Below are 23,892 nucleotides of genomic sequence, written 5' to 3'. Positions count from 1 at the left end.
ATATGCATTTCAGACAGATAAAACTTAGTTGTGTTGAATAGAAACAATCTGATAGAGCTTTTTAATAAACAGTATAATTGCGTTCACATTTGACAATGTATTTAAGACATTGTCTAGAGATGTTAGAAGCAAAGTAAGGCAACTGTGCTGAAGTTTTACATAATACCTTATCAGGTAATGTTTTCCTTTGGCTTTAACTTGATAAAATGCAGCCAGCCGAATTGAAAACGGATTTTGCATTCAGAACTGCTGTTCTCTATCTACTTTTGGTTCAAAAAGCCAGTTTTTTCATCTGCTAAATAGAAGCTGAAGGTAGCAGTGGTTTGTCCTTGCACTAGAGAAGCTTAAAAACATGAAAAAAAAATTGCACAGTAGGCAGAGGAGTGGGAGTAAAGAAAAAACTATCAAGCATGCAGTGTTTGATTAAAACTGTATCTTTTAAATGTTAATGATTTATATACTGTGTATAATTACAGGTTTAGTCACTTGCTATCAAATACATAAATACATAAACCTTGTAAAGATGATTGCTTAATGTATGTTAAGCTTTTGAAATGTTGCAATTCCCAAAACAGGAAAGGTAGTTAAAGTAATTGAAGCTAACTGAGCCTTTTTCCTCTCCAGGTTTGAATATCTATTTAATTTTGACAATACTTTTGAAATTCATGATGATATAGAAGTACTAAAACGAATGGGAATGGCTTGTGGGCTAGAATCTGGAAGCTGTTCAGCAGAGGACCTAAAAATCGCAAGGAGTTTGGTTCCTAAAGCTCTGGAACCATATGTGACAGGTTAGTTACGCCAAGAAGAGTTGTTTTGTTTTTCTCCTTAATATGAGACTCAAGGAAAAAACATTAAAACATCTAAGGTCTGTTATTTCCACTGGTCTGTGGTGAAGATTTCTAAGAAGTTATCAGATATATATGCTTTTTAGTGTAACTTAAGGAACAAATAGCAGAGATTCATAGAGAACAGGCTGTTGCTGTTTGCAGAAGCATGTTTTGCGTTATACCACACAAGTAGATCTTTGCCATGTGTAAGTCTTAAGAGGACAGTATTTATAAGTTGATTGACCTGCATAGGCAAAAGATAGTAAGTGCAAACATGGTCATGGCTTCATTTTATTGTTTTATCATTTTTATTATATAAGAATACTGAATGCATCTAACTTGTTCACTTCAAAATGTTTCTTTAATATATTTTGAAATTTTGCTGTTGCACTATCTTCTTGGTTTTTTAATTATGCTGATTTGGATATAATACATCAATATGTTTTGTTGTTTTGGTTGCAAGACTCCTTTTCTGGACTTCAAAAGGATTAAGGATTTCCACTGAATCAGATGAATGTGTTTTGAAGGATTCTTGAAATATGTATTGTTCATTTTACAGAAATGGCTCAGGGATCAATCAGCAGTGTATATGTCACATCTTCATCAGGTTCTGCATCAAATGGCACAAGATTTTCAGCCAGGTGAGATGAAATTATCAATAAGTTTTCAAAATCTGTGATCAAAGAAACTTAATTGGAGATCAGATACTTCAAGAGACAAGTTCTCTTTTGATTAAATATGGTGTGGATATGTGTTTAAGTTTATTCTCAGACATTACTTTGAGCAGTGGTGGTTCTTACCAGTGTCATTAAAGAAATCTTTTCCTGGATAGTGGAAAAGAAATTGATTTGAGTAGTATTAATCTTGGATGTATTGTTTTTGTTTAGTTTTGAGTTTGTGACAAGAAAACAGATGCTTCCCTAAAGATAAAATATGGACAAGATTCTCCCTTGGTCATTAGTGTCTAACTTAAAAAAAAAGGGTTTGGTCTTTGGGTTTTAAACAGCATCAGAAGCTGGTAGATTGATAAACCATAACTTGTGTTTAACTTTGTGTGGACATAGATAATTTCTGAATTTATTTTTCTCTTGCTCTATAGGACACTTTCCCTTACTTGTTAGTTTCTTGCTGTTGCATTAATCAAAAAGATGTCATTCTGTGAGGTCTGTAAGTTGTAAAATGAGTCCAATATCATTGAAATGTTTAACATTGTTAAAAAAAATATTCAAATTGAGCAATCTGATTAGCTGAACAAATTATCTTCAAAAGTGTTTTCTACCAGTTGTTTCTGTTGTGTCCAGAAACAGCCTTATCTGAAAAGTTAGTTAAATTTCTGTTACGTCTGTAACACAACTAATCCAATCTGGGCAATTCTAGAATTGCAGAATGGTTTCAGTTGGAAGGGATCTTCAGAGATCATCTAGTCTACCCCCACTACCATGGGCTAAGATGTCTTTCACTAGATCAGGTTGCTCAAAGCTCCGTCCAAACTGACCTTGAACAGTTCTGGTGATGGGGCATCGACTGCTGCTCTGGGCATCCTGTTCCAGTGTCTCACCACCCTCATCATAAATAATTTCTTCCATATATCCAATCTAAACCTACCCTCTTTACGTTTAAAACCATTGCCCTTTGTCTGTCACTGTAGGCCCTGGTAAAACTTCTTTTTATTTTCTATAAGCTTCCTTTAATTAGTGAAAGGCTGCAATAAGGTTTCCCAAGAGCCTTCTCTTCTCCAGACTGAACAACCCCAACTCTTCTCAGCCTGTCTTCATAGGAGAGGTGTTCCAGCTCTCTGACCATTTTTATGGTCCTCCTTTGGACCTGCTCTACCAAGTCGGTGTCTGTCTTATACTGGGGACTCCAGAGCTGGATGCAGTACTCCAGCTGGGGTCTCACAAGAGCAGAATAGAGGAGAATCACCTCACTTGACCTGGTGGCCATGCTTCTTTTGATGCAACCCAGGATATAGTTGGCTTTCTGGGCTGCAAGCATACATTTCCGGCTTGTGTCCAATTTTTCATCCACCAGTATTCCCAAGTCCTTCTCCACAGGACTCCTCTTAATCCATTCATCCCCTGTCAGTATTGATACTGGGCACTGCTCTGACCCATATGCAGAACCTTGCCCTTGGACTTGTTGAACTTCAGGAGCTTTGCACAGGCCCACCTTTCAAGCCTGTCAAGGTCCCTCTGGATGGCATCCCTTCCCTCAACCATATCAACTCACCTCTTGGATTGGTGTCATCCACAAATTTACTGAGGGTGCACTCAATCTCGTTGTTTGCCATTTAGGAAGATACTAAATAGTATTTGTCTTGGTATGGACCCTTGAGGGACATCGTTTGTTACTGGTTTCTGTTTGGACATTGAGCTGTTGACTGTAACTTTTTGGTCCTGGCCATCCAGCCAATTTCTTATCCATCAAAGTCCATCCATCAAACTCATCTCTCTCCAATTTAGAGATAAGAAGGTTGTGGGGGACTTCATCAAAGGCCTTCCAGAAGCCCAGGTAGATTACTTCTGTAGCTCTTCCCTTGTTCATTGATGCATTTACTTCATTGTAGAAGGACACTAGATTAGTCTAGATTTGCCCTTGGTGAAGCCGTGCTGCCTGTCCCTGATCACATCCCTGTTTTTCCATATGCTTTAGATTAACTTTCAGGAGCATCTGTTCCATGATTTTAGTGAGCAATGAGGTGAGGCTGGAGAGGAGGGGAAGAGTTCTAGATCTTCAGCTCTTTCCGCAGCAATGACTGTTCTGTCATGCTCTGCTGTGTAAATTATTTGGGAAATTGCTATACCATTGAAATTCTTACAGAAGTCCTAATTTTTAGTACATTTAAGCCATTTGTGTTTTAAGGGAAAAATCCTGTATTGATAGGATTTCTGTAGACAAGTAAATACTACTTTGTTCTTGTTCTCTGAAGACAGTCTTCTGGGAGCTTTTTCTCATCTATCTGCCTTTCTCAGAGTTGGAAGAGGTTCTTCTAAAGATACAGTATCTAGCTTTCTTTAAAGGGCTAGTGCCATTACATTTTTAAAGCATTTAGTTTTTTTAAAAAAACCCTCAGCTTCTTGTAGATGATAGGGTTGAATGCAAAGCAAAAAAAAACAAAAACAAAACCAAACCCAACAACAACAAAAAACCCAGACAAAAAAAAGAAGTGCAAGGGAACTAGCTAAGCTCAGGGATGTATGGGAATAGCAGTGGTGAGGAGCATGGTTTATGCTTCAGTCCGTTCCTGCTTCCCAAAAAATTGTGGGAAATTCTGCCTGTTTTGTGCTAGGGAATTGAAACTTGAGTGAATACTGCCAAAATATTTTTAGAGAAGCAGAACTTACGTGGTACATAAAATCTACTGTTTTTACTATGGTTCCTTCTGTGATCATGAACATGGTGTTAAAGAGCCCAGTATTTTTAAGACTTTTAAATCTGAATAGACCAGTACTAGCCAGAGGCCAATAGAAAACCAGAGGCTGACTGTGGTTCATTATCTTGCTGAGAAGTACAAGAACTACCAGTTCAGTTTCTTAGGAGGTTGGAAAAAGGGAGTGACAAATTACGTTTAATTATAGTATATATATAAATATTCATGGAAATGGGAAACTACAAGATGTGTAGTTTTTCTAGTACCAAAAATTTCTGCCAAGGTAAATATAGGCTGTAAATTTATTTAGCAAGCTCTCTAAAGAAAGTCTGCAGAAGACTGAAGATACTGTTACCAATGCCTTCATCCCAGTTTCTTTGTCCTAGGATACTCAGGTTATAAAATACAGTTCTATTTTTATCAAAGGGGAGACAGGTTTTTGGGTTTGTATTTTCAAAGTTCACAGGAACACAAGAATAATCCCCATTCTTTTTTTCTTTGTTTTTGAAACTGCTTCTGCAGATAATTATGGAGAACCTGTTATAAGCCACCTGACTACAGCTATATCTTGCTATAGCTTAGTATCTTCCTTTTGAAGAAGTGTGCAGAAGGGCAGAAACTCATTCTGTGTGATGATGGACCATTGAATTAGCTCTATAGAACAACAGCGTGCATGACTGATTATGAGCATTAGCAGAATTTAAAAATTACTAACATTTTAAAGCTGTTTTTAGTGATGAATGTCTTTCAAGCTGGAGATGCTATTTCTGTGATTTTTAGAAAAACATTTTGTCAAGAATTTGTGGCCAAGTTTAATTATCAAACTATTGAGAAAGTAAACAGTAAAAAAGATTGGCAAAATGACAAGTAGTAATGGTGGCAGAAATGTTTTGGCTCTATTAACTGTATCCAGAAGTACTTTATTTTAATTCATCTAGGAACAAGACATTTCGGACCATATCTACAATGTGTGTGTGTATTTTGGAAGAAAGTGGATACTCTCTAAATCTACTTGCTGATCCAGGAGGCAGATTTTCAGTGTAGGGATACTCTCACACAGGGAGAAATATGAGATGCTGAAGAGGATGTGGTGTGTGTTTGTTTGTTTGTTTGTGGGTTTTTAGCTAAAAAAGAAAAGCATAATGAGAAGAAAACAATTTCAAGTTAAAAATACAGCACGTATTACATGGCAAACTACCATTACTACAACAAGAAATTGAGGAGAAGCTAATAATTCCTCACGTTTTCCAAGTCTTTGAATGAAGATTAGTGCTTCTGCAAGACATGATTCTCTTGTGATGGAAGTGTCCAGTGCTATGTAAAAATATTAAAGGATTTAGATAGCTGTATAGCCTTAACACTGAATGTGCTTTAGAAGAAACCTGGAAAGAATACTTCTAACATGCCTGTGAAAGAATTTAATCTTTATATTAAACCTGAAGGAAAAAACATAATAATAACCTTTTCAAAATTATCTGTTTCTGCTTTTGAGAAACAACTTAGACATATATTAAAGACAGATTGTAAAGAGCAGTGGCAGATTCACTAAAGGAATGGATGTATGACTATTTAAGAGCAAAGTAAACTGGGAAAAATAATTAAACAATGGCAACTGTCCTCTTTCCTTTTCTTAGTGATTTTTCTAATGGTGGAGATGGGATGTTGGCTACCAGTTCCAATGGATCTCAGTACAGTGGCTCCAGAGTTGAAACACCAGTTTCTTATGTCGGGGATGACGATGACGACGATGATGATTTTAATGAAAATGATGATGACGACTGATGCCCTTTTCTTGTAGACTTTTTTTTTTGTTAAAATTCAGCAAGCTTCAGGAATAAATTGTTCTAGGGAGAAGTGTCTCAAATTACTTTGCCCCATCCCTCAAGGAGAATATTGGTAAGCAGTTCTGAGTTTAGAAATTGCACCTCTGATAAGCAAACAAGGATTGTTTTATGTAGGATATTTTTAAATGTGGTGTGGATGTGTGTTTTTGATACCAGTGTGTTAATGCAGAGCCTTTATTTACTCTTGTTTTAGGGGTTTTTGGTTTGTTGGTTGTTTTTTGTTTGGGTTTTTTTTTTACTTGAAGGAAAATGGATTTTGCCCCAAATGTTCTTGCGAAGTTTGCTAAAAAAAAAAAAAAAAAAAAAAAAAATGTAGACACATGATTGAGAAATAAAATGCTATCCTTCTGTGGAAAATTAATACACTGAATGGCCATTTATTTGGAGTGTATTTTGATTATGCCACTGTTTGAGGGATAGTGTGCTAATGTAGTAGTGTTTTTTGTTAATCACGCAGTGTCCAAAGAACCAAACAAGAAAGATACGTCCTACTTTTTTACATGTTAAATTCCAGAAATGTTGTTGTGAACTTATTTTCCCTTAAATTATATCTAACATTATGATTCCATCAAGTTTATATACTTTTCACTGTATGTTGGGACATATGAATTACAAAGTTTTTGGCAAATGTTTACTGCCAGTTGGTGCAGCTATATAAAATGTCTTGAAGGTTTGGAATGATTTATTGCTTATGGTAAAATTTGCCTGATTTCTTACAGGCAGACTTTGGAAACTTTTTATTATATAGTTGTTTACATACTTAATAAGTCTATCATATAAAGACATGTACTGAAACAAATGTTTGTATTTGTTTCATAAGCATCTTCCTGTAATCTATTATAAAGTTGAAATTAAATATAGAGAATGTTTTAAGTTTTTTAACTCAAAATTTGTCAATCATTTTTAATAGTTCATTTTTATAAAAGGAATTTCAGGGCAGGTGGTAGTCTTTTTAAATTTATTCACAAACAATTAACTGCACAAATACTGTCAGCTGCCTATTCTAAGACAGTAGTCTTTTTATTGAAACACAAATAAACTTTTCTGTAATATTTTATGGAATATAAAGAGACTATAATTGTTTGACTTGTTTAACCTTGGCACTGTTAGTTTTTATTAATAAAACGCGCATGGGCATTTTTAACAAGCTCTGTGGTTTTTCTAATTTTAGGGTTATTTTAGAACATTTAACTTCCTCTCGTCACAAGACCTAGAATTAACTGTCTCAGGATACTGCATCTACACTACAAAGGACCTAGATTTTTTGCTTTGATATAATAATTTGCCATAGCTCTTGGTAACTTAAGAGGCAAAAACCAGTATCTTAACCTGTATACTCTCTTCTTTCACATCTCCTTATTTCAATCATGTTACTCCTCAGCATGTCAGGCCAATCTTAGTGCTCCAATCCAGCTTCCCTGTTTAAAATCTCACACTTAATGTCCTATCTTTTCATCCCATATTCCTCAATCCTGGCTTTCCATCATGTATTCCTCATGCCTTCAGAACAGGTCTTCCATCTACTTTCCATATACTTCTACCTTAAAACTTTTTGTTAGATCACATCCTCTGCTCTCACCTGAAAGTGCAGGTTACTGAACTGGCTCAGTCACTCTTCAGGCTGCTGTCAGAGTCAGGATTTGTTGCTTCCACAAACTCTAGGGAGTCACTGCAAAGACAATTTACAGTCTAATAACTGCTCTGTCTGTGGTAAGGGCTCCTGGATGCACTTAAACCGTATGGTAAATATTAAGTGTGTGTGTTTGGTTTTTCTCCTTCTCTGAGGGATTATGCCTTGACAAATCTTATGTGGTAAGGGGATGTGAGTGCTTACTACAGAGCAGTTGATACACAGGGAATATTTTCTAATTGTATCACACCTTGTGAACCAAGCAAATTATGTAATTTTATGGGCCTGGGAAACCCATTTGGGGGATGTCTAGTTGAGTGCTTTCTTTCTCACTGAAAATGTCATTCTTTGCAGTGCTAATGCTAGAAGCAAGATTCTTGTGGATGAGTCAGCTGATTCAAATTATCTTTGCTGTTGAACAGCAGTTGTATCTGCACAGTCCAAAAACGGTTATCAAAGAACTTTAAACAGTCCAAGGTGTTACTCCAGTTTTCTCTTACATTCTAAATCTCCAGTGTATGATCCAAGATTTACCTGCAAAGAGTGAATAGAGGGATGTTAGGTAAGGAAGGCTGTTTTTTTGGTTCTTACCAGTCAAACAGACCTCAGATGAGGCAGGGTCAAGGTGAGCATGAAAGTGTGGCAAAACCTACATTTCAAAAGATGTTACTTTGCTTGCTTTTGTTTGTTGATGAATCTCTGAAATGCAATTTGAGAGTTTAAACAAACAGCATTGAGTGGTTTAGGGGAATGAGTCTACGATATATTTACGGTTGGACTCAATTAACTTAAAGGCCTTTTCCAACCTAAATGATTCCATGATTCTATATTACCTTTGTTTCAGGAGAGCTTTCTAGTAAAGGCAACGATCGGTAATTTTAATTACTTGCTAGATTTTGAGCAGGTACCTGGTCATAGTGTTTAGGTGAAGGAGGAGGGGAAAAAAAGATAAAAGAGACCGGTGGTAATGGAGGAGGTGGAAATGAGGAGAGTTGAAGAAGTGTAGGAGGAGGGAGCCAGAAAAGAAAGAACTTTACAGAGGGCATAAAAACAGAAGAAGGTATAAGTAGGCAAGAAATAATCAGAAAACAAGAGAAGACTAGCCAAAAACTACAAAAAAGACTACTAGTAGAAAGTTTATTTAAAACAAAAGGCAGAAAAATGCATAGAACAGATGTAGTAATATCAGGCCTGGCATGAAAGGAGCTGAAAAGTGGGAGATAACTTTTACCTATATGGTTCTGATCTCTGAAAAGTGTGGTACCACACATACAGCTGGAAAAGGAAGATCAGAAGTGGGAACAGAATGTAAGAGGAAATAATGGACAGGAAATTGTTGAGGCAATCTATGGAAGTAGAAAATACTGTAAGGAGATAGAAACTCAAATTCTGTTTAAGAAAGATAAATGATGGTAAAGGTAATGAGAATGGTAATAAGGGCTCAGTTTGGGGAAAAACATGACAGGGAGGGGACTTAAATTTGTCACCACTTTGTGATCTGAAGAAGAGGAAAAGTTGCTAAGTGTGTATTAATATCTCTGAAATGTCCTGCAGATAAATTGTGGGAACAGTGTGCATCTTTTACTGTTTTTCTAAAGTGATACTGAGCTTTGAAAGACAGTCTCTCTGTTTTGGCATGTATGATAAGAAGGATTTCTTGTATTGTTTGTTTCAAAATTGGACTGCTTTGCTTTTCCTGTAGGAATTTGCTTGTCTTAACTAAAGAAAAGTAGTTGTGACTTTGGAAACCAACTTTTTTTTAAGGAGGTTAACTGTCACAAGATAAATCACTTCTTTATAAGGGGATACATGGGTTGTGAAATGTTCACATTAATGGGAAATCTGAAAATTGGATGCTGCTTTAATATAAAAAAGGTAAAAGGGGGAAAAAAGAAGTGTTGATGTTGTTCTACTGGCGTGATCATCAGTAGAAAGGAAACTATAAACACTTCTTCCCAGATAGTTCCTTGTTTCCTGTAGGGATTTGCTTTTTATTGTCTACTGATGAGAAGTAGTGGGCTATTTATCTTGACTACTGCATTGAGTTAACAACTTAAAGCCCTTCTCAGATCTGTCTGCTTACAGAAAGATGCAAATATTATCACATGCTTTATTGTTAAAAGCCTTGCTTTACCTTGATAATCATTCATTTATCAGGAAAGGCAAAGACAAGCCAGCACAATGAAAACAGCAACTTTTAATGTAACTTTTTTCAAAATTTGGGATTTAAGTTTTTTCCAAGTTTTCTCTCGGTCTCTGATTCCTTCTTGAGCGTTCATGGATTCTGGGGGATTACCAAGATGCTCAGAGGGCTGTATAAGGAGAGGCTGAGGGAGAGGGACTTGTTCAGCCTGAAGAAGAGGTGGCCTGACGAGACCTAATGGCAGCCTTCCAGTACCGAGAACATTATTGCAAAGATGGAATCAGTCCACAGTGGTGGATGGTCAGAGATGGGAGACAACATGCACAAGCTGAAATGAGAGTGTTTCCAACTGGGTTTAAGGAATAACTTAGGATAGTTAAGCTGTGGAACAGGTTACCCAGAGAGGTTGTGCTGGCTCCATCCTTCAGGTTTTCCAGATCAGACAGGATAAAAGCCCTGAGCAGTGTAGAGTCTGTCATCACAGCTGACCATGCTTTGCACAGGGATTGCAAAGAGGTGCTATGTGAGGTGCCTTCTAGCCTGAATTACCATATGGATCCCAAAAGAGAGGGGAAAAGAAAACAAAAAGCACGTTAGAAAATACCATATATCAGTATCATGAACAGACGAACAAGTGGGTCATCTGGCTCACCTGTGTACCAAAGACTCGGCAGAAAAAGCATGGAAGCTCCACTCGTCTTAAGAAGCCATCAAAAGTTACCAAGCTCCTACGATGGAAAAGGTAGTTAGATGAGTGGGTAGAAGTGAAGACTGTCTCCCTTTAGGAAGAGGTTTCTGAGAAGCAGAAATACAGCTGATCCTGAGAACAGAATGAAGAAGGGCAGCAACTGACATAGCACGGGCATTTGGTTACACTGGTAATTCTCATCTGGCATCATGACAGTTGCCACCTGTGTGCGTCTGCCTCTCAGTCAGACAGCTGCTGTCCCCAGAGAGACATACAAAGCAGGTCAGCACTAACAAGTGAAACATTAATCAGATTCACAGCTTTGCTATGATAAAGGCAGAATGCCCTGATGTGGCAGAGAATAAGAGAGACTGGTGTTAACTGAAAATCACCCATGTAATATCTTTACATGTGTTTTCCTTTGTTCTGCTATGACCTCTTCTGTTTGTTAAATTTTTGGGTGTTTTGAACAGTTGAAATCCAGAGTTAGGCTCAAAGATTTGATGATCTTTTAACGTGTAACTGTGTACAACATTGCAGTAAATAGTGCAGCAATACCAGCCCTAGCCTTCAGGAGAGCTGGTCAGAGCAGAATGGAAAATTTCTGCATTGCAGCACATTAAAAGACAGCAAAATTGCAGACTTTGGGCAAGGTTCATGTCTTTCATCATGTAAACTTGAGAGAATTCATTAAAAATAAAGCAGAACATTAAGCACATACTTGAAATTTAACTCTTAAACAGGCCACCTAGATAATTTCTGCTAGGCAGTGTGAATCGCTAAATTTCTGATGCTGATTTTTAATGAACCTTGAAACAGTAAGTTCATACAGACTAAAATAATGCTAGAGTGCCAGTTTTCAAAGTGATGTGAGGAAGTCCTGTCCAAATGTGGCCTAGACAGCCTAAGGTCAGCCCTGAACATCGTATTAGAAAAACTGTTGAAGAAAGCAGCTAAAATAAAATTGAAAGCCTGAAAGGTTAATTATTAATGACAAAGGACAGAATAGGTCTTACCGGATTAATATGGGAGGAGATTGCAACTTTTTAGCTGATTAAGGAAACTGGATATGTTTCAGCATCTTTAAGCCTTTTCTGTTTCATTGCATACTGATTTTAAATACATGTTTTACAGCATCAACAGATTGTATGTTAAAGGGTCATGAACTGTTTACTGCTGAATCAAACATAGTCTTTGTGGCAGTGTGACTGAATAGCTGCATCAGGTAGGATTGTACTTAGGTTTAACATTTTCTTCAATTACCTAGAAGAATATTTTCAAAATATTTTTAAGTGACACTGGTTAGAAAAGAAGTAAACAATGAAAAGGATAGATGAATGGATTACTTCGCAAGCAAGGCATGTCCAAAAAAATATTATAGTTAAAGTATACATCTTTTGAACAAAGAATTGAAACTACGCTTATAGGAGGTAAGACTATGTGCTGAAAATGTAGGATCCTAAAAATGATCTGGCTGCTGAGGTGGACAAGAACTGCATATGTCTCCTTCACGGTGTTTTAAGGAACTAGCTAATCTGATTTTCGCTGTATAGCTAAAACTAATAATAGATTGGGAAGTGATGTTACATACACATACATACAGGGAGACCAATAGTGAGCAGCTGCATACTTGTTAGCATCATCATTTAAAAAGGGTATTGGGAAGGACTCAGAAAAAAGTCCTTTCCCCTGTTACATGATACAAAAGGTCAAGATCTTTTAGTAAGAGATTTAAGGAACTCTGTTTTGATTTCTTAAAAAAAAAAATACTGGATTTATGTCAGGTTATTAAAAAAAATACTATTTTTTAATTTTAAAATTACTACCAGGCTCATTGGTATCAGAGAGAAAAGTGACACAAAATTTAAGGACTGGGACTTGAAATCAGAATAAAATTAATTATCTAGTTGATAAAGATGGTAATAAACACCAGAAAATATTTTGATTGGAATGATAGAATTCCCACATCGGTAGCAGTAGGACTGCACATAAATACACGCATTAATGATGAAGGATGTTATCCCAAGTGCCGCTCCAGAATTCAGTTCTTTCTCATTTTAGACAGTGAGAGAGATGTACTGGGATCCCAAAAAGGGAATTTTCAGCCCAATTTCTACTCTTAGCATAATGAGAAGTGTCATACATCCGTTGTTGCCACTCTGATACCAAGAAAAAGAAATTGAAAGAGAAGAAAAGTGAACAGTCTTTGACCCCAGTGAGAGAGAGTTTTTCAAATTAAAATGAGGAAAAAGATACCTGTTCTTTCATGCATCTTTTTATTTTATGTTAAACAAGATTATTGTGTTTGAGCTTGAACTTTTATATCTGAAAGAAATTAAGCTTGGGAAAGCAGTGTATGTGCAAAGCATAAAATATTTTCTGCAAGCATTATTGATGCAGCTGTTATTCTACATCCAATTACTGAAAGTAGGACATGGGTAGACAGCTTTATTTGCTGCAGAATCAATCTCTGCCTGACTTTTATTACAGGTATGAGATTAAAACCAGTTATATGAAATGATGAGAGGAATTCCCAAGTGCAATAACAATGACATCATGTGAGACCATTAAGCAAAGACTTAATTATTAATATATAGTCCTTAGCAATTCTGAAAGCTAGAGGGCAAACGTTTTGAACTTCCTGTAGTCTCATAGCACAAAAAATCCTTTCTGCATCAAGGAGCTTGTATTCAGTGTTTTTTCTGCACTCCGTTAATTTTTCTTCATTTTTAATAATAGACAATAGAACTTCACACTTCAGTTTTTGGGTTTGCCAGTCATATGAGTGTTCATAAGAATAGATGGAGGTGTTGAGAGGAAGATACATCCCAAAGCAACTGCCATGTTTCTGTTCTCTGCACTGATCTTTAAGAGTTTGATCCCTTTAAGGGATAAGTCTGGAAACTAAAATTTATTGGATATAAAAAATCATGGCATCAAGAATACTAGTTTCATGGCACCTTCCCTATTCCTCTTCTCCCGGCTAACCTCAGTTGCACAGCTGATAGGAAAAAGGGCAGACAGTCCAGCACTGGCAACCACCCAGGCGTCTCCTCTGGTAACGCCTGCCCGCCCCCTCCGCTGCTCCAGAGACACGGGCTCACTGCCTGTACTGCCAGGTGGCTGAGTTAGTCAACATCTAACTGAACTCGGGAATTTGTTTTTACTTGTATGTCATTCTTAAATACGCTGCTTCAGTTTCCTTATCAAAACCCCATGTAGCCTGACAGTTTTTCCCCATTTATATTGTTTGATCTAATCAAATATCACTAATGTTGCACCTGAATTCATGTACATCTATGTATATGTATACCTCTCTATATATCTACATATGTAGACATCTGTATATGTTCTTGCATGTGAGCGTGTCTGTCTCAAGAAATTGAAGACTTGCAACGGGAGTACTTAAAAGACTGATAAATTAGACCCGTTTTAAACTTGAAAACAAAAACTACTAAATACATTTCTTAACAACACACTTTGTGCTAATGGTTAGTTCTTCTTGCATATTTTTAATCATTAGTGCTATGTATATAAAACTGTTAGTCTGTAAGACTTGTACACTAAATTAACCGTGACTGTACACTAGCACTGAGCTGCCGCTGTACAGCTGGCACTGGTGGCCAAGGTCCTCCTCAGTCTCCAAGGTAAAGGCAATAAGGCTGGAGAGCTCTTCCACCAGAGAAAGAACTGTCTTCTTATCCCCTGTCATTGGTGGTGTTTTATGCTTCTTACCCCCTCCCCCCACCCCCAAGGGGAATTCATCTGCTCCTTAACTTGGTTTTGCTTTTACCAGTCATTCCTCTTGTGCTTTGGGCAGGATAACCCTGCCTGTTTTCCTTCCCCTGTGCTTATTTTGGTCTTTATCTTGTAATGTCTGTCACTTGAATGTCCCCAAAGCCCAGCTGAGCAAGCATGTCTTCCCTGCTTTGATGGTTATGTTGCTCGGTACATTAAATGTTTGTATGTGGGGTTGGGCTGTGCCTTCACAGTATTACAAAATACTTACGTGCTGGTCATTCTGCTGTTTAAGAGTGCTTATATTTGGGTTCCAGGCAAGCTAATGTTAACTATAGCCAAATTAATACACATTGAACTTTCACAGAGCTTTTCTACTTCACCTACACTATCCACAAACCTTGCTCTGTATTATTATTTGTAATTCCAGTAAAGATCATCACCTCAGATGGGTGAAAGTTCAAGAGAATGTAAATTCAGCATGACAATCTTTATACTAAAGAACCAGATCCAGTGGACCTGCATACCCTTTTTTTGATGTCAGAATGGATCATCCTTTGATCAACACAGGGGCGCTTCCATCTTTCATTTCTTTTCGTCAAAGGTCTTTTTGTAAAGTCAGCCTAGGCTGTCATTCTGAAGCTGTGGCTGTGCAGATACCCAGTCTGTGGAAAATTTGTTCAGCATCTTCCTGTGTTGTGCTGTAGTGCTAACAAAAGCGTGAGCTCGTAATACTGCATTGCTTGATTTGAATGTGCAAATTGAAGACGCCAAATCAAATACAGTCAAGCAGAGAAATCTGCCTATGTTAGAAACACCAAAGGAAGAGTTCTCGGTTTTCTCAGTAATGTTTAGATGTTCTGTTTATAGGCAACCTTGAATTACCTTTGAGCATGAATTACTATTTTGTTATCAAAAGTATTTTATGATTTTATTGTTTTCCATGTTATTTTGGAAAGATGCACGGGGGAGACCTGTGTTCCAACAAGGATATAAAATTGATTTTCATTTAGTCTCTTAGAAGAAAGGCAAAATCCCACTGTAAAAATTGAAACATGCAAAGCCGGGGGGGGTGGGGTGGGAATCATATGAGGATACATTTTCTTATTGTTTCTGAAATGCAGAATTCCCATTTTTTCTAAGAAAGGCTCAAATACTATTTCTGGTTTTGAAGGGGAAATATTCCCCTCCAACTGAATTCTTTCTGCAAGCTGGCTCTCTGAATGTCAGTGTAGTAAAGGAGATTGACCTGTTACATCTTCCCACTTCCTAAACGCCCAGGCAGTGAGGGTATGAAATTATTTCTTCTCTTGAATATCTTTTTTTCTGTACAGTGTTTATTCTCTGGCTGAAGCATCCTGGACTTCATTTAACATAAACATACTATACAGACACAGCAATCTTGTGTCTTTGTATCATATGTGGTAGAGTTAGACTTCTCAAATTTTAGATTCACTTTAAAGATTTTGTGTTACTTCAGCATCTCCCAGATTACTCCAAGTAACCCAAAACTCATTGCAATAAAGGACTGATCTACTGGGAGAAAAACCCCAAAGGACAACCTCTAATAGTTAAATGAACACAGTTCAACTAAATTCAACTAGATGTTACAGTCTTACTGGTCATTTTTATTAAGTTACATACATACAGAAGTTGTAAGTGGTACAATAAAATCTGTAAGGTAGAGGACAGATTTCAAGTTCACTTCTTCTGCAGTCATTGGTTTGTCAACTAAAAAATCTGACTAGGCTGACTAGTACAAAAAAACAGCACATTGGGATACAGATAATTTTAATATACTTTCATAATTTATACATCCTATACAAGAGAGATTGAAAATTATATTACTTGCTAGTATTTCAAAGTATTGATTTTCTTGCTAGCTTATTATTTTTCAATATCCAATATTAAGTATCATACATCAGTTATTATGGTTTGAAAAGGGACAGAAAATGATGTTTTGATCCTATACGTATTTTCTTTGAAGTCACAGCTGCTCAGTTTAGAGGAAATGTTTTGTACAAATATTTGCATGAAGTCAGCAACATATGGTAGCCATGGAGTATTAAGCTATGTACATTGAGATAATCCTCATCTCCTTCACACGCTGAGAGTGGTATCTTGATTTTTAGCTATATGGGTCATTTTTCAGTAGAAAACGTCTCTTTGCGCTGTCATTTGCATAAATTTATGTGGAAATCATAGAAAATAAATATGGATGTGATAATAGGCAAGTTTACTCTTTGCACATGTTTTTCAGAAGTGTCTCTGTTGCTACTCAGTCTTCTATTTTCAATTTAAATTCCACTTTTCCTTCATATGGGTCATGAACATTATCAAAGGTAATTCCAGCTCCAATGATTTTGCACACTATTTTAACTTCTACATTCCTCGTAATGTTGAGAAATTTCACAGCTACCAAAGGATTGCTGTAGCTGGGCTAGGAGGGGGAAAAAAAAAAGTAATTTTACACTACCAATTTTTAAATGAAGTCTTAAAATTAGCCTTCTCTCCAATTCTCATAAGATTGCAGAGATGTTCCATATGTTTAATCTTATACAGAGATAAAGAAGAAAAGTGATACTGAAATTTCTGAGCACCCACCTGTGCCTTTTTTCCGTAGTAGGGGAAGTAGTGCAGGTTGAAGGTACCATTCATGGGGTAGTAGTCCACCTCCAGTGGGCGAGACTCATCACCCTGTTTGTAAAGTGAGAGAGAAGCTTTGCTGGCTAGGCAATCATAAGCCAGCCCTGGACAAGTGCTTCACTGCTGCTAAAAGCTGTGTAGTGTGTATTAAAACTCAAATTCAGCAGTCAGTTTAGCACGGGTCTTATTTTTATTTTTCAAATAAAAGTGGAAATCCCCCACTGTTACTCATGCCGAGAAAAACAGGCAAGTGTTCTTGCATAGCAGTTGTGAATTCAGTGAATGGGGACATGCTGAAATGTGCAGAGCGCCTGAAGGAGCTGCTCTGAGGCATGAACTTCACTACTGGGAGCTGAAAGCAAACAGCAAATGTTCTCTGCAGCACAGAAAAACAACTTTTCAGGTGATTTAAAATAAAGCAAACATTTTTTTTCTTCTTACGATGTTGTCTGGTGCAAGAAATTGCACAGAACTGAGAATATTCCCAGTATTTGGCCAGAATTACCTCGTTTTCAGAGCTGCAGGATAATCTTGCTGGTTGCAACTGCATTTCACTTGCTATCAAAGCTGCAGTGCTTGAAATTTTTGAGACTTGGACCTTATACACTTACCACATACGTGCAGTCCACCCTGGGTGCAGTGCCATTGCCAGGGAAAAATTTGATAATCTGAAATAGAAAACACACATTTTGTCATCTTGGAAATTGGAGATAAAAATAAGCAAGTGATTAACTAAGCTTCAAAGGATGCTTAATGGGTTTCTGCATAAGGCACTTTCAAACAGATCATCTCATCTTACGTATATGGGTGAAAATCCATGTCAGAGCTGGATATTTAGGAAGTTGGACTCTGTGCTGCCTGGGATAGACCCTGCAGATGGGCTCTAGCCTGGCCAGCGCAGGTAGTGCTGCACCTCTGGGCACATCCAGCTCATTTACCCACATGTACCACTTGCTCTTTCTGATGCCCAGGCAGCCAGGAGTCTCAAAACAGCTAGTTGTGTGAGAATAAAGGAAAAGCTGAATCTCTGTACTTTTGATCTTAGGCCTGGTTAGAAAACCTTGGCTTCGGCAGAAACCCTTGGGCCCATTTGGTCCTACAAAAATAGTGGGGTCACATCCGGTAGCAGCAAAGGCAAAAGGATGTAGAGGCCCCCCCTGCCTCCACCCTGGCACTACCCATGTGCCTTTCCCCTGCCAGGGCTGGCATGCAGCCTTGCTGAAGGAGGCAAAGGCATTTTGCAGAACAGGCTGTGTTTCACATGCCAAAATCAGGGACCTAGCTCTTGAAAATGTCTATGGTGCAAGCCAAACCAAAAATCAAGTGATTTGTCTCCATCAGGAACTGGAGAATTTGAGCTCTTCACTTTCTACTGAAATTGAACTAGAAGACTCAGAATTTTACCTGAAAACAAAATGCTTATGCCTTTGTCTATGTCCTGAAAAAAAATTAAGGAAGCATGGAAGATTCCATTTTTTCTCTCTGGAAGACATGTGTTGGTGGTTTTCACAGAAAAATACATCTGCCAGATTTGAATTTTGCTTTTATACATTCTGCTAAACATTTTCTTTGCAGCCTGGAGAAACAAGGGGAGCAAGTACCACCTCTGAAATCACTTCAGTTACTGTGACATCTTAATGCCTCAGCTGAAAGCACAGGATTGCAGTATTGCAGAATGAAACTTTTATGTACTAGTTAGTTGGATGAGAGTGCTATGGACATGCTAACAAAACTAAAGTTTTAGTCAGTTCAGAGATCACTTTGCTCTACATTAATTCCCTAGGGGTGGTGACCAGTCTCGCTATTTCTTTGGTAACTCTGGAGGTCTCTCAGGAAAAGCATTTGAATTTTTCTTCCCAGTACAAAGCAGAGATTAGAGCCTGCAGCAGCAGACAATGCAGCAGCCCCCCAGTGGAGAGTCGAGCTGTTTCTTGGTGAATTCTTTCCTGCTTAGCACCTTGAGCTTGTACTTACCCTGTTCATTTTTATAATAAAACAGGGGCTTCCTTCTGGAAATCCAAAAGTTGGATCAGTGATGCCAGAGCAGTTTTGAAGCATATCTGAAGTAAATTTGCAGGATAGTTTTGTTTTATTTGGGCCGTCAAAGGTATCCTGGATGAAGTATGTGTCACTGGTGCAGTTGATATTCAGACGCTGAGCAGCTGGTGTATATGCTAGATGTGTGAGGGAAGAAAGAAAATTCCTCTCTGAACTTCTTCATATGTAAGTTATACATCCTAATACCAGGCTGGGAGGTTATCTCATGGGAGACTGTACTTCAAGTGAAGTTGGGATTAGATGGAATGAGGAAAGTTTAAATTGTTCGGGGTTTGGGTTTTTTTTAGAATATCCAGGCAAAGCGAAAATAAAGATCAAATTGAGTTAAGACTGGCAACTTGTGTTGATAGTTCCACATAAAGTCAATTTCAAATATAACTTTTACCGATATATGTATGAAAAACAAATGCGATATTAAGGCTCAAAAGGAATATGAATGTGTCAAGATATGAACAGGCAAATGGAGCACCTAACCTACTTTGACTATACGCTCTGGTGACACTATGCAACAGCTTCACAAGACTTATAATACTTTGGTATTTGTGGTCACATACAGTGTTAGATTAATTTAGATGAGACTGGTTTTGAAGACCTTGTTCCTTCCGCTTCCATCAAACTTTCTATTGGCCTATTTTGTTAAGGCTATTTAGGATTAAACAAAGTAAAAGCTCTGAAGCAGGGCTCTGCTTTGAATAGATATGTTTACATACGTTTGATATATAGATCCATGAGATTTGCTCATCCTTTTGAGAAGATGCATTGCCCACTCAAAATCTGTGATTTCAACAGAGCAAATAAAAATGGAAACACTGACTTAAGGTCCTTAGACCTAACACAGGAGATGTGACAGCACATTTCTTCAATATTAAGCAGGAAACCTCATTTTTACCTGCCAGAAAAGTCCGTAGAGTTGTCACTAAACCTTCCCAGGTTTTGTTGTCGGATACGTTGTAATAAATCTGTAGTCCTCTATCCCCGTAAACATCAGGTCGTAATGTTACACCTTCATGGGAAAAGAAAAGGGAAGGCAAAGCAGAGGAGAGGTGCCAGGCACTGATTTGTTTATTTAAATTGACAACAGCGATTACGCTGCATCAAGACTCATTATAGTAAGTGTTGGAGATCCCCAGGCTTTGATGGGGAGGATTTAACCACGTATGGAAACCGTCTCAGCTGTGAATCACTCAACCAAACCCTTAAAGCCTCTGCCACTGCTAAACTCTTTTCTTTTCATGTGTATCTGTGCTGTTATCAGAACAGCTTGCGAAATCATTCCACCAATTGCACTGGATTTCCCCAGGACTTGTTAACAATAACAGTTATAATGGTCACATCAGGTTAAACATCATACTACAGCATGAGAAACAGCTTTTGAAAAAGCCACACTTAATACTTTACCGGAATTGTTTTGCCAGCAAACATCAAATTCACTGAATATTGGGAGAGGAAACCTCAAAATACAACAGCAGATAGAATATTTTTTAGGGCTATAGCTTTGAAAAGGTCATTTTTTCCCTCCCATTGTGAAAACAAGCCGTGAGGGGGGTGAAGTTTTAGCAGGGCACACCGATAATCTTTTGCTGATGATCTCCCCAGTCTCACTTCATGTCCCACAAATCTTTATTCCTAATCCCATGTGTCTTATTTTTACTTGTTTGGCCTTTGTCAGAGCACATCCCACCAAGAAAGAATTCCGGCTCTCCCAGGGATTTTCCATGCTGCCGCAAGTGTGGAAATACCCACCTTAGGCTTCTTGCCCCAGCACCCTTCTGTCTTGCTGGGCACTCCAAAACTCTCTGGGGTGCTTGGAGGGCTGGAGCAGAAACCAGAGTTTACCCAGGGGCTGACCACAGCCCATGGGAAGAGGAAGTATATATTTATATATAAAAATATATATAAAGATATAAAAATCAATACAAGAAATATGCCTTTAAAAAAGAAAAAATCCTAAAAGTGTTTTCAGGTGGAGGTTAGACTTTGCAGGGATCATCTGGGGAGAATCAACCTGATTTCATGTTTAAATCCCCTCATGCCCAGGCTCTGGTGATACCGCCCAGCACAGCCCCACACAGCTGCTGCAGAAGCCTGGGGGGATTTCACTCCCCTGGGCAGCAGCAGACCAGAGCGTAGCAGTACCTGGTGATTTCAGCTGGTCTTGGTAATCTGGCTCATATGGATTCACCGTTCTCATTAAAGAATAAATGGAGAGTGCGAAGAGCCCAGACATCACCACGTAGAATGCCAGGTAGTACAGGCTGATCCACACTGTGGAAAAAAATGAGGGCAAAAATCTCGTTTTTTGAGCAAGACAGTGCAGTGGCCATCACCTTTCCACCCGTGGCCACAGAGAGGTTTTTGCTATGAAGGGACAGGTATTTTAGATCTTACTCTCTACACTCAAAAGAATATTCTAGAAAAATCTGGCTGTAAATTTGTTCAGTTTTACAAAGATTTTTAAAGTAGTTGATGCTTAGCTCAGATTATTTAAAGCTTAAATTGTGTGGTTTCTTGAACTAACTTCACATATTAAGACCATTTATCTACTTATTACACATGGACTAAGCAACACAGACGAGGTATTTCTTCAACAAAACCAAGTTGCTCCTTGTGTTACTCGGATGACAGATGTCGGATGCCAACCATATCCTGGGCTGCATCAAGAGAAGTGTGGCCAGCAGGTTGAGGGAGGTGATTCTTCTCCTCTACTCTGGTCTCATGAGACCCCACCTGGAGTACAGTATCCAGCTCTGGGGCCTCCAACATAAGAATGACATGGACCTGCTCAAGTGGGTTCAGAGGAGGGTCATGAAGATGATCAGGGGGCTGGAGCACCTCCCTTGTGAGGACAGACTGAGAGAGTTGGGGTTGTTCAGCCTGGAGAAGAGGAGGTGCTGGGGAGACCTTATAGCAGCCTTCCAGTACTTAAAGGGGGCCTACAGGAAAGGTGGGGAGGGACATTTTACAAGGGCATGTAGTGACAGGACAAGATTAATGACTTTAAACTGAAAGAGGGGAGGTTTAGATTAGATGTAAGAAAGAATTTCTTCACCATGAGGGTAGTGAGACACTGGAACGGGTTGCCCAGAGAAGCTGTGGCTGCCCCCTCCCTGGCAGGGTTCCAGGCCAGGTTGGACGGGGCTTTGAACAGCCTGGTCTAGTGGAAGATGTCCCTGCCCATGGCAGGGGGGGTGGAACTAGATGGTCTTTAAGGTCCTTTCCAACCCAAACCATTCTGTGATTCATTTCAGGCATGTTGATTCTAGACTTGTGTCACTTCACTCCCTTTTACAGCTGAAATCACCTTCAGCAAAATGTGTCATCTTGCTATTTTATTCTGGTGTGAGATGCAGAAAGTTATGTTTCTGTCTGTATGTGCATTATGTGTGTTACACACAGCTGGTGTCCTACAAGTAGCCAGTGGTTATTTGGTGGGGACAGCTGTCAGAAGGCTGTCAGAAGCCACTCCCTGTAATCATTGGCACCTCATAGCACCTTTCTCTCCAAACTGGAAAGGCTCACATTTTGCTTTAATTTTCTGTAAAAATGTGGGTTTAATAGTGGCCAATAAGTTACACTCATGAGATTCATGGCAGAAAAAAAAAATCACCTGAAAACTTGCAGTTACAGTCTGTGGAAAGAGCAGGGACCTTCCTTACAGTGGTCAGGGCTGCCCTTCTGAGAATATAGATCAGAAAACACATCATCATTGCAGACACGTTTGGCTATGGGCAGGGAGACCGAGATGAAATATTAACTAGCACACAGAGATAAGAGAAGATCTACTAAGCAGAGAATAATTTAGACAGGAATTTTGGAAAATCAAAAGGTGTTTCCAGAGAATTGGACAAAACCCAACAATTAAGCAAAATTCTCTGTATACCAGAAACCCCTTTCAGTCAGCAATGTCAGAACCACATTGTAACCACCACCCTTAGCTAATTAATAGTAATGTGTTAATGTGTTACGTTTTGTCCTTTTGAAGTATATGGTCCAAAACCAGTTTAAAGTCTTCTTACATTTGCAGGAAGTACTTGGATCAATGTTTTAATCTAGTTGATTCAGTTTATAGGGCCACTCTAAAGTGGCACAGAAGCATATATGAGAACTGATGTCTTCAACGGTTACAACACATCCACCACCTTATTATGTCCCATGCATTACAACCATCCCCACCCAGGGTTTTTAAGCATACCAGAAGGAATAAAAGACTCTTGTATGTGAAAACCTACCCCAGTTAATTAAGGTCCTTCCCATGAAGAGCCTTGTTTCTGGATTCCAGACAAAACGACGGAAATTTTCCATCCGTTCACTGCAGGTCTTTTTTTCATTTAAAGTTGCCATTTTCTCACAAAATTTCCCCAAAACGCGTCCTTTTTGGGAGCAAAGAAATTCAACCGGTGCCCAAACAGTCACCTGAGAAAAACACTTTGGTTTTTATACCTTCTTCTCTGCTGAAGGTCACTTCCTATACCAATGAAAACCCCTGCTCACTATTATCAACTTGCAGCAGATACAATTCTTTATAAAGGGTGTTGATAATGAATGGTGGTGTTGAGGCTGGCAAGGAAAAGTTAGTTCCTATCGAATGCCCTTCTCCTTTTTCTTGACAGCCTTAGCAGATTGGCAGAGTTACGCATTTTGCTGAGTGCCCATAGGGCTTACGATAGACTCGGCGTGATAGCTGTTATCAGAGCAGATAAAGCAAAGGAGAACTTGTTTCCTTCTGGGTTTTCTTTTCTTTTTCTTTCCTGTAAGCCTGCACATAGTGAATATAATTCTCCCACTGCAACCTGCAGCCATCTGTTTGGATATAGGGGATCACAGAGGGAGCGAGTAGGGAAAAAGCACTGTTTCCCAGAGTGTTTGCCATGTTGTGCAGTTGGGGAAATTAAGACCAATGTTCTTCCATTTTCTGTGGGGAATGTTTTTAGGTGGTCTCTGATGA

General features: G+C 38.5%; 2 protein-coding genes across 6 annotated transcripts in view; one reads left to right on the top strand and one right to left on the bottom strand.

Annotated features, from left to right (window-relative positions):
• Positions 1-7,182, top strand: part of TFDP1 (transcription factor Dp-1) — a 48,826-nt gene extending 41,644 nt beyond the window's left edge. For all 4 annotated transcript variants that reach the window (XM_074930608.1, XM_074930623.1, XM_074930598.1 and 1 more), the window contains exons 10-12: positions 625-791; positions 1,390-1,471; positions 5,835-7,182. In XM_074930608.1, coding sequence (XP_074786709.1) covers positions 625-791; positions 1,390-1,471; positions 5,835-5,982 — 397 coding nt within the window. In that variant the 3' untranslated portion in view covers positions 5,983-7,182. The remainder of the gene's footprint in view (positions 1-624; positions 792-1,389; positions 1,472-5,834) is intronic.
• A 9,339-nt stretch (positions 7,183-16,521) lies between these two features.
• On the bottom strand, positions 16,522-23,288 carry ATP4B (ATPase H+/K+ transporting subunit beta). 2 transcript variants are annotated; one of them, XM_074930580.1, is made up of 7 exons: positions 23,177-23,288; positions 21,084-21,212; positions 19,837-19,950; positions 18,864-19,063; positions 17,501-17,557; positions 16,848-16,940; positions 16,522-16,683 (listed from the first exon to the last, which is right to left on the bottom strand). In XM_074930580.1, exons 1-7 carry the CDS (start codon positions 23,286-23,288, stop codon positions 16,522-16,524), a joined length of 867 nt encoding a protein of 288 aa, XP_074786681.1. The 2 variants fall into 2 exon arrangements, with proteins under 2 accessions (XP_074786681.1, XP_074786690.1); XM_074930589.1 differs by having other exon boundaries at positions 17,504-17,557.
• Positions 23,289-23,892: the final 604 nt, after the last annotated feature.

The sequence above is a fragment of the Athene noctua genome, chromosome 1, assembly GCF_965140245.1.
Source record: "Athene noctua chromosome 1, bAthNoc1.hap1.1, whole genome shotgun sequence".
Lineage (NCBI taxonomy): Eukaryota > Metazoa > Chordata > Aves > Strigiformes > Strigidae > Athene > Athene noctua.
Note: the sequence above shows the minus strand (reverse complement) of the source record. Positions and strands in the feature narration are given on the sequence as shown.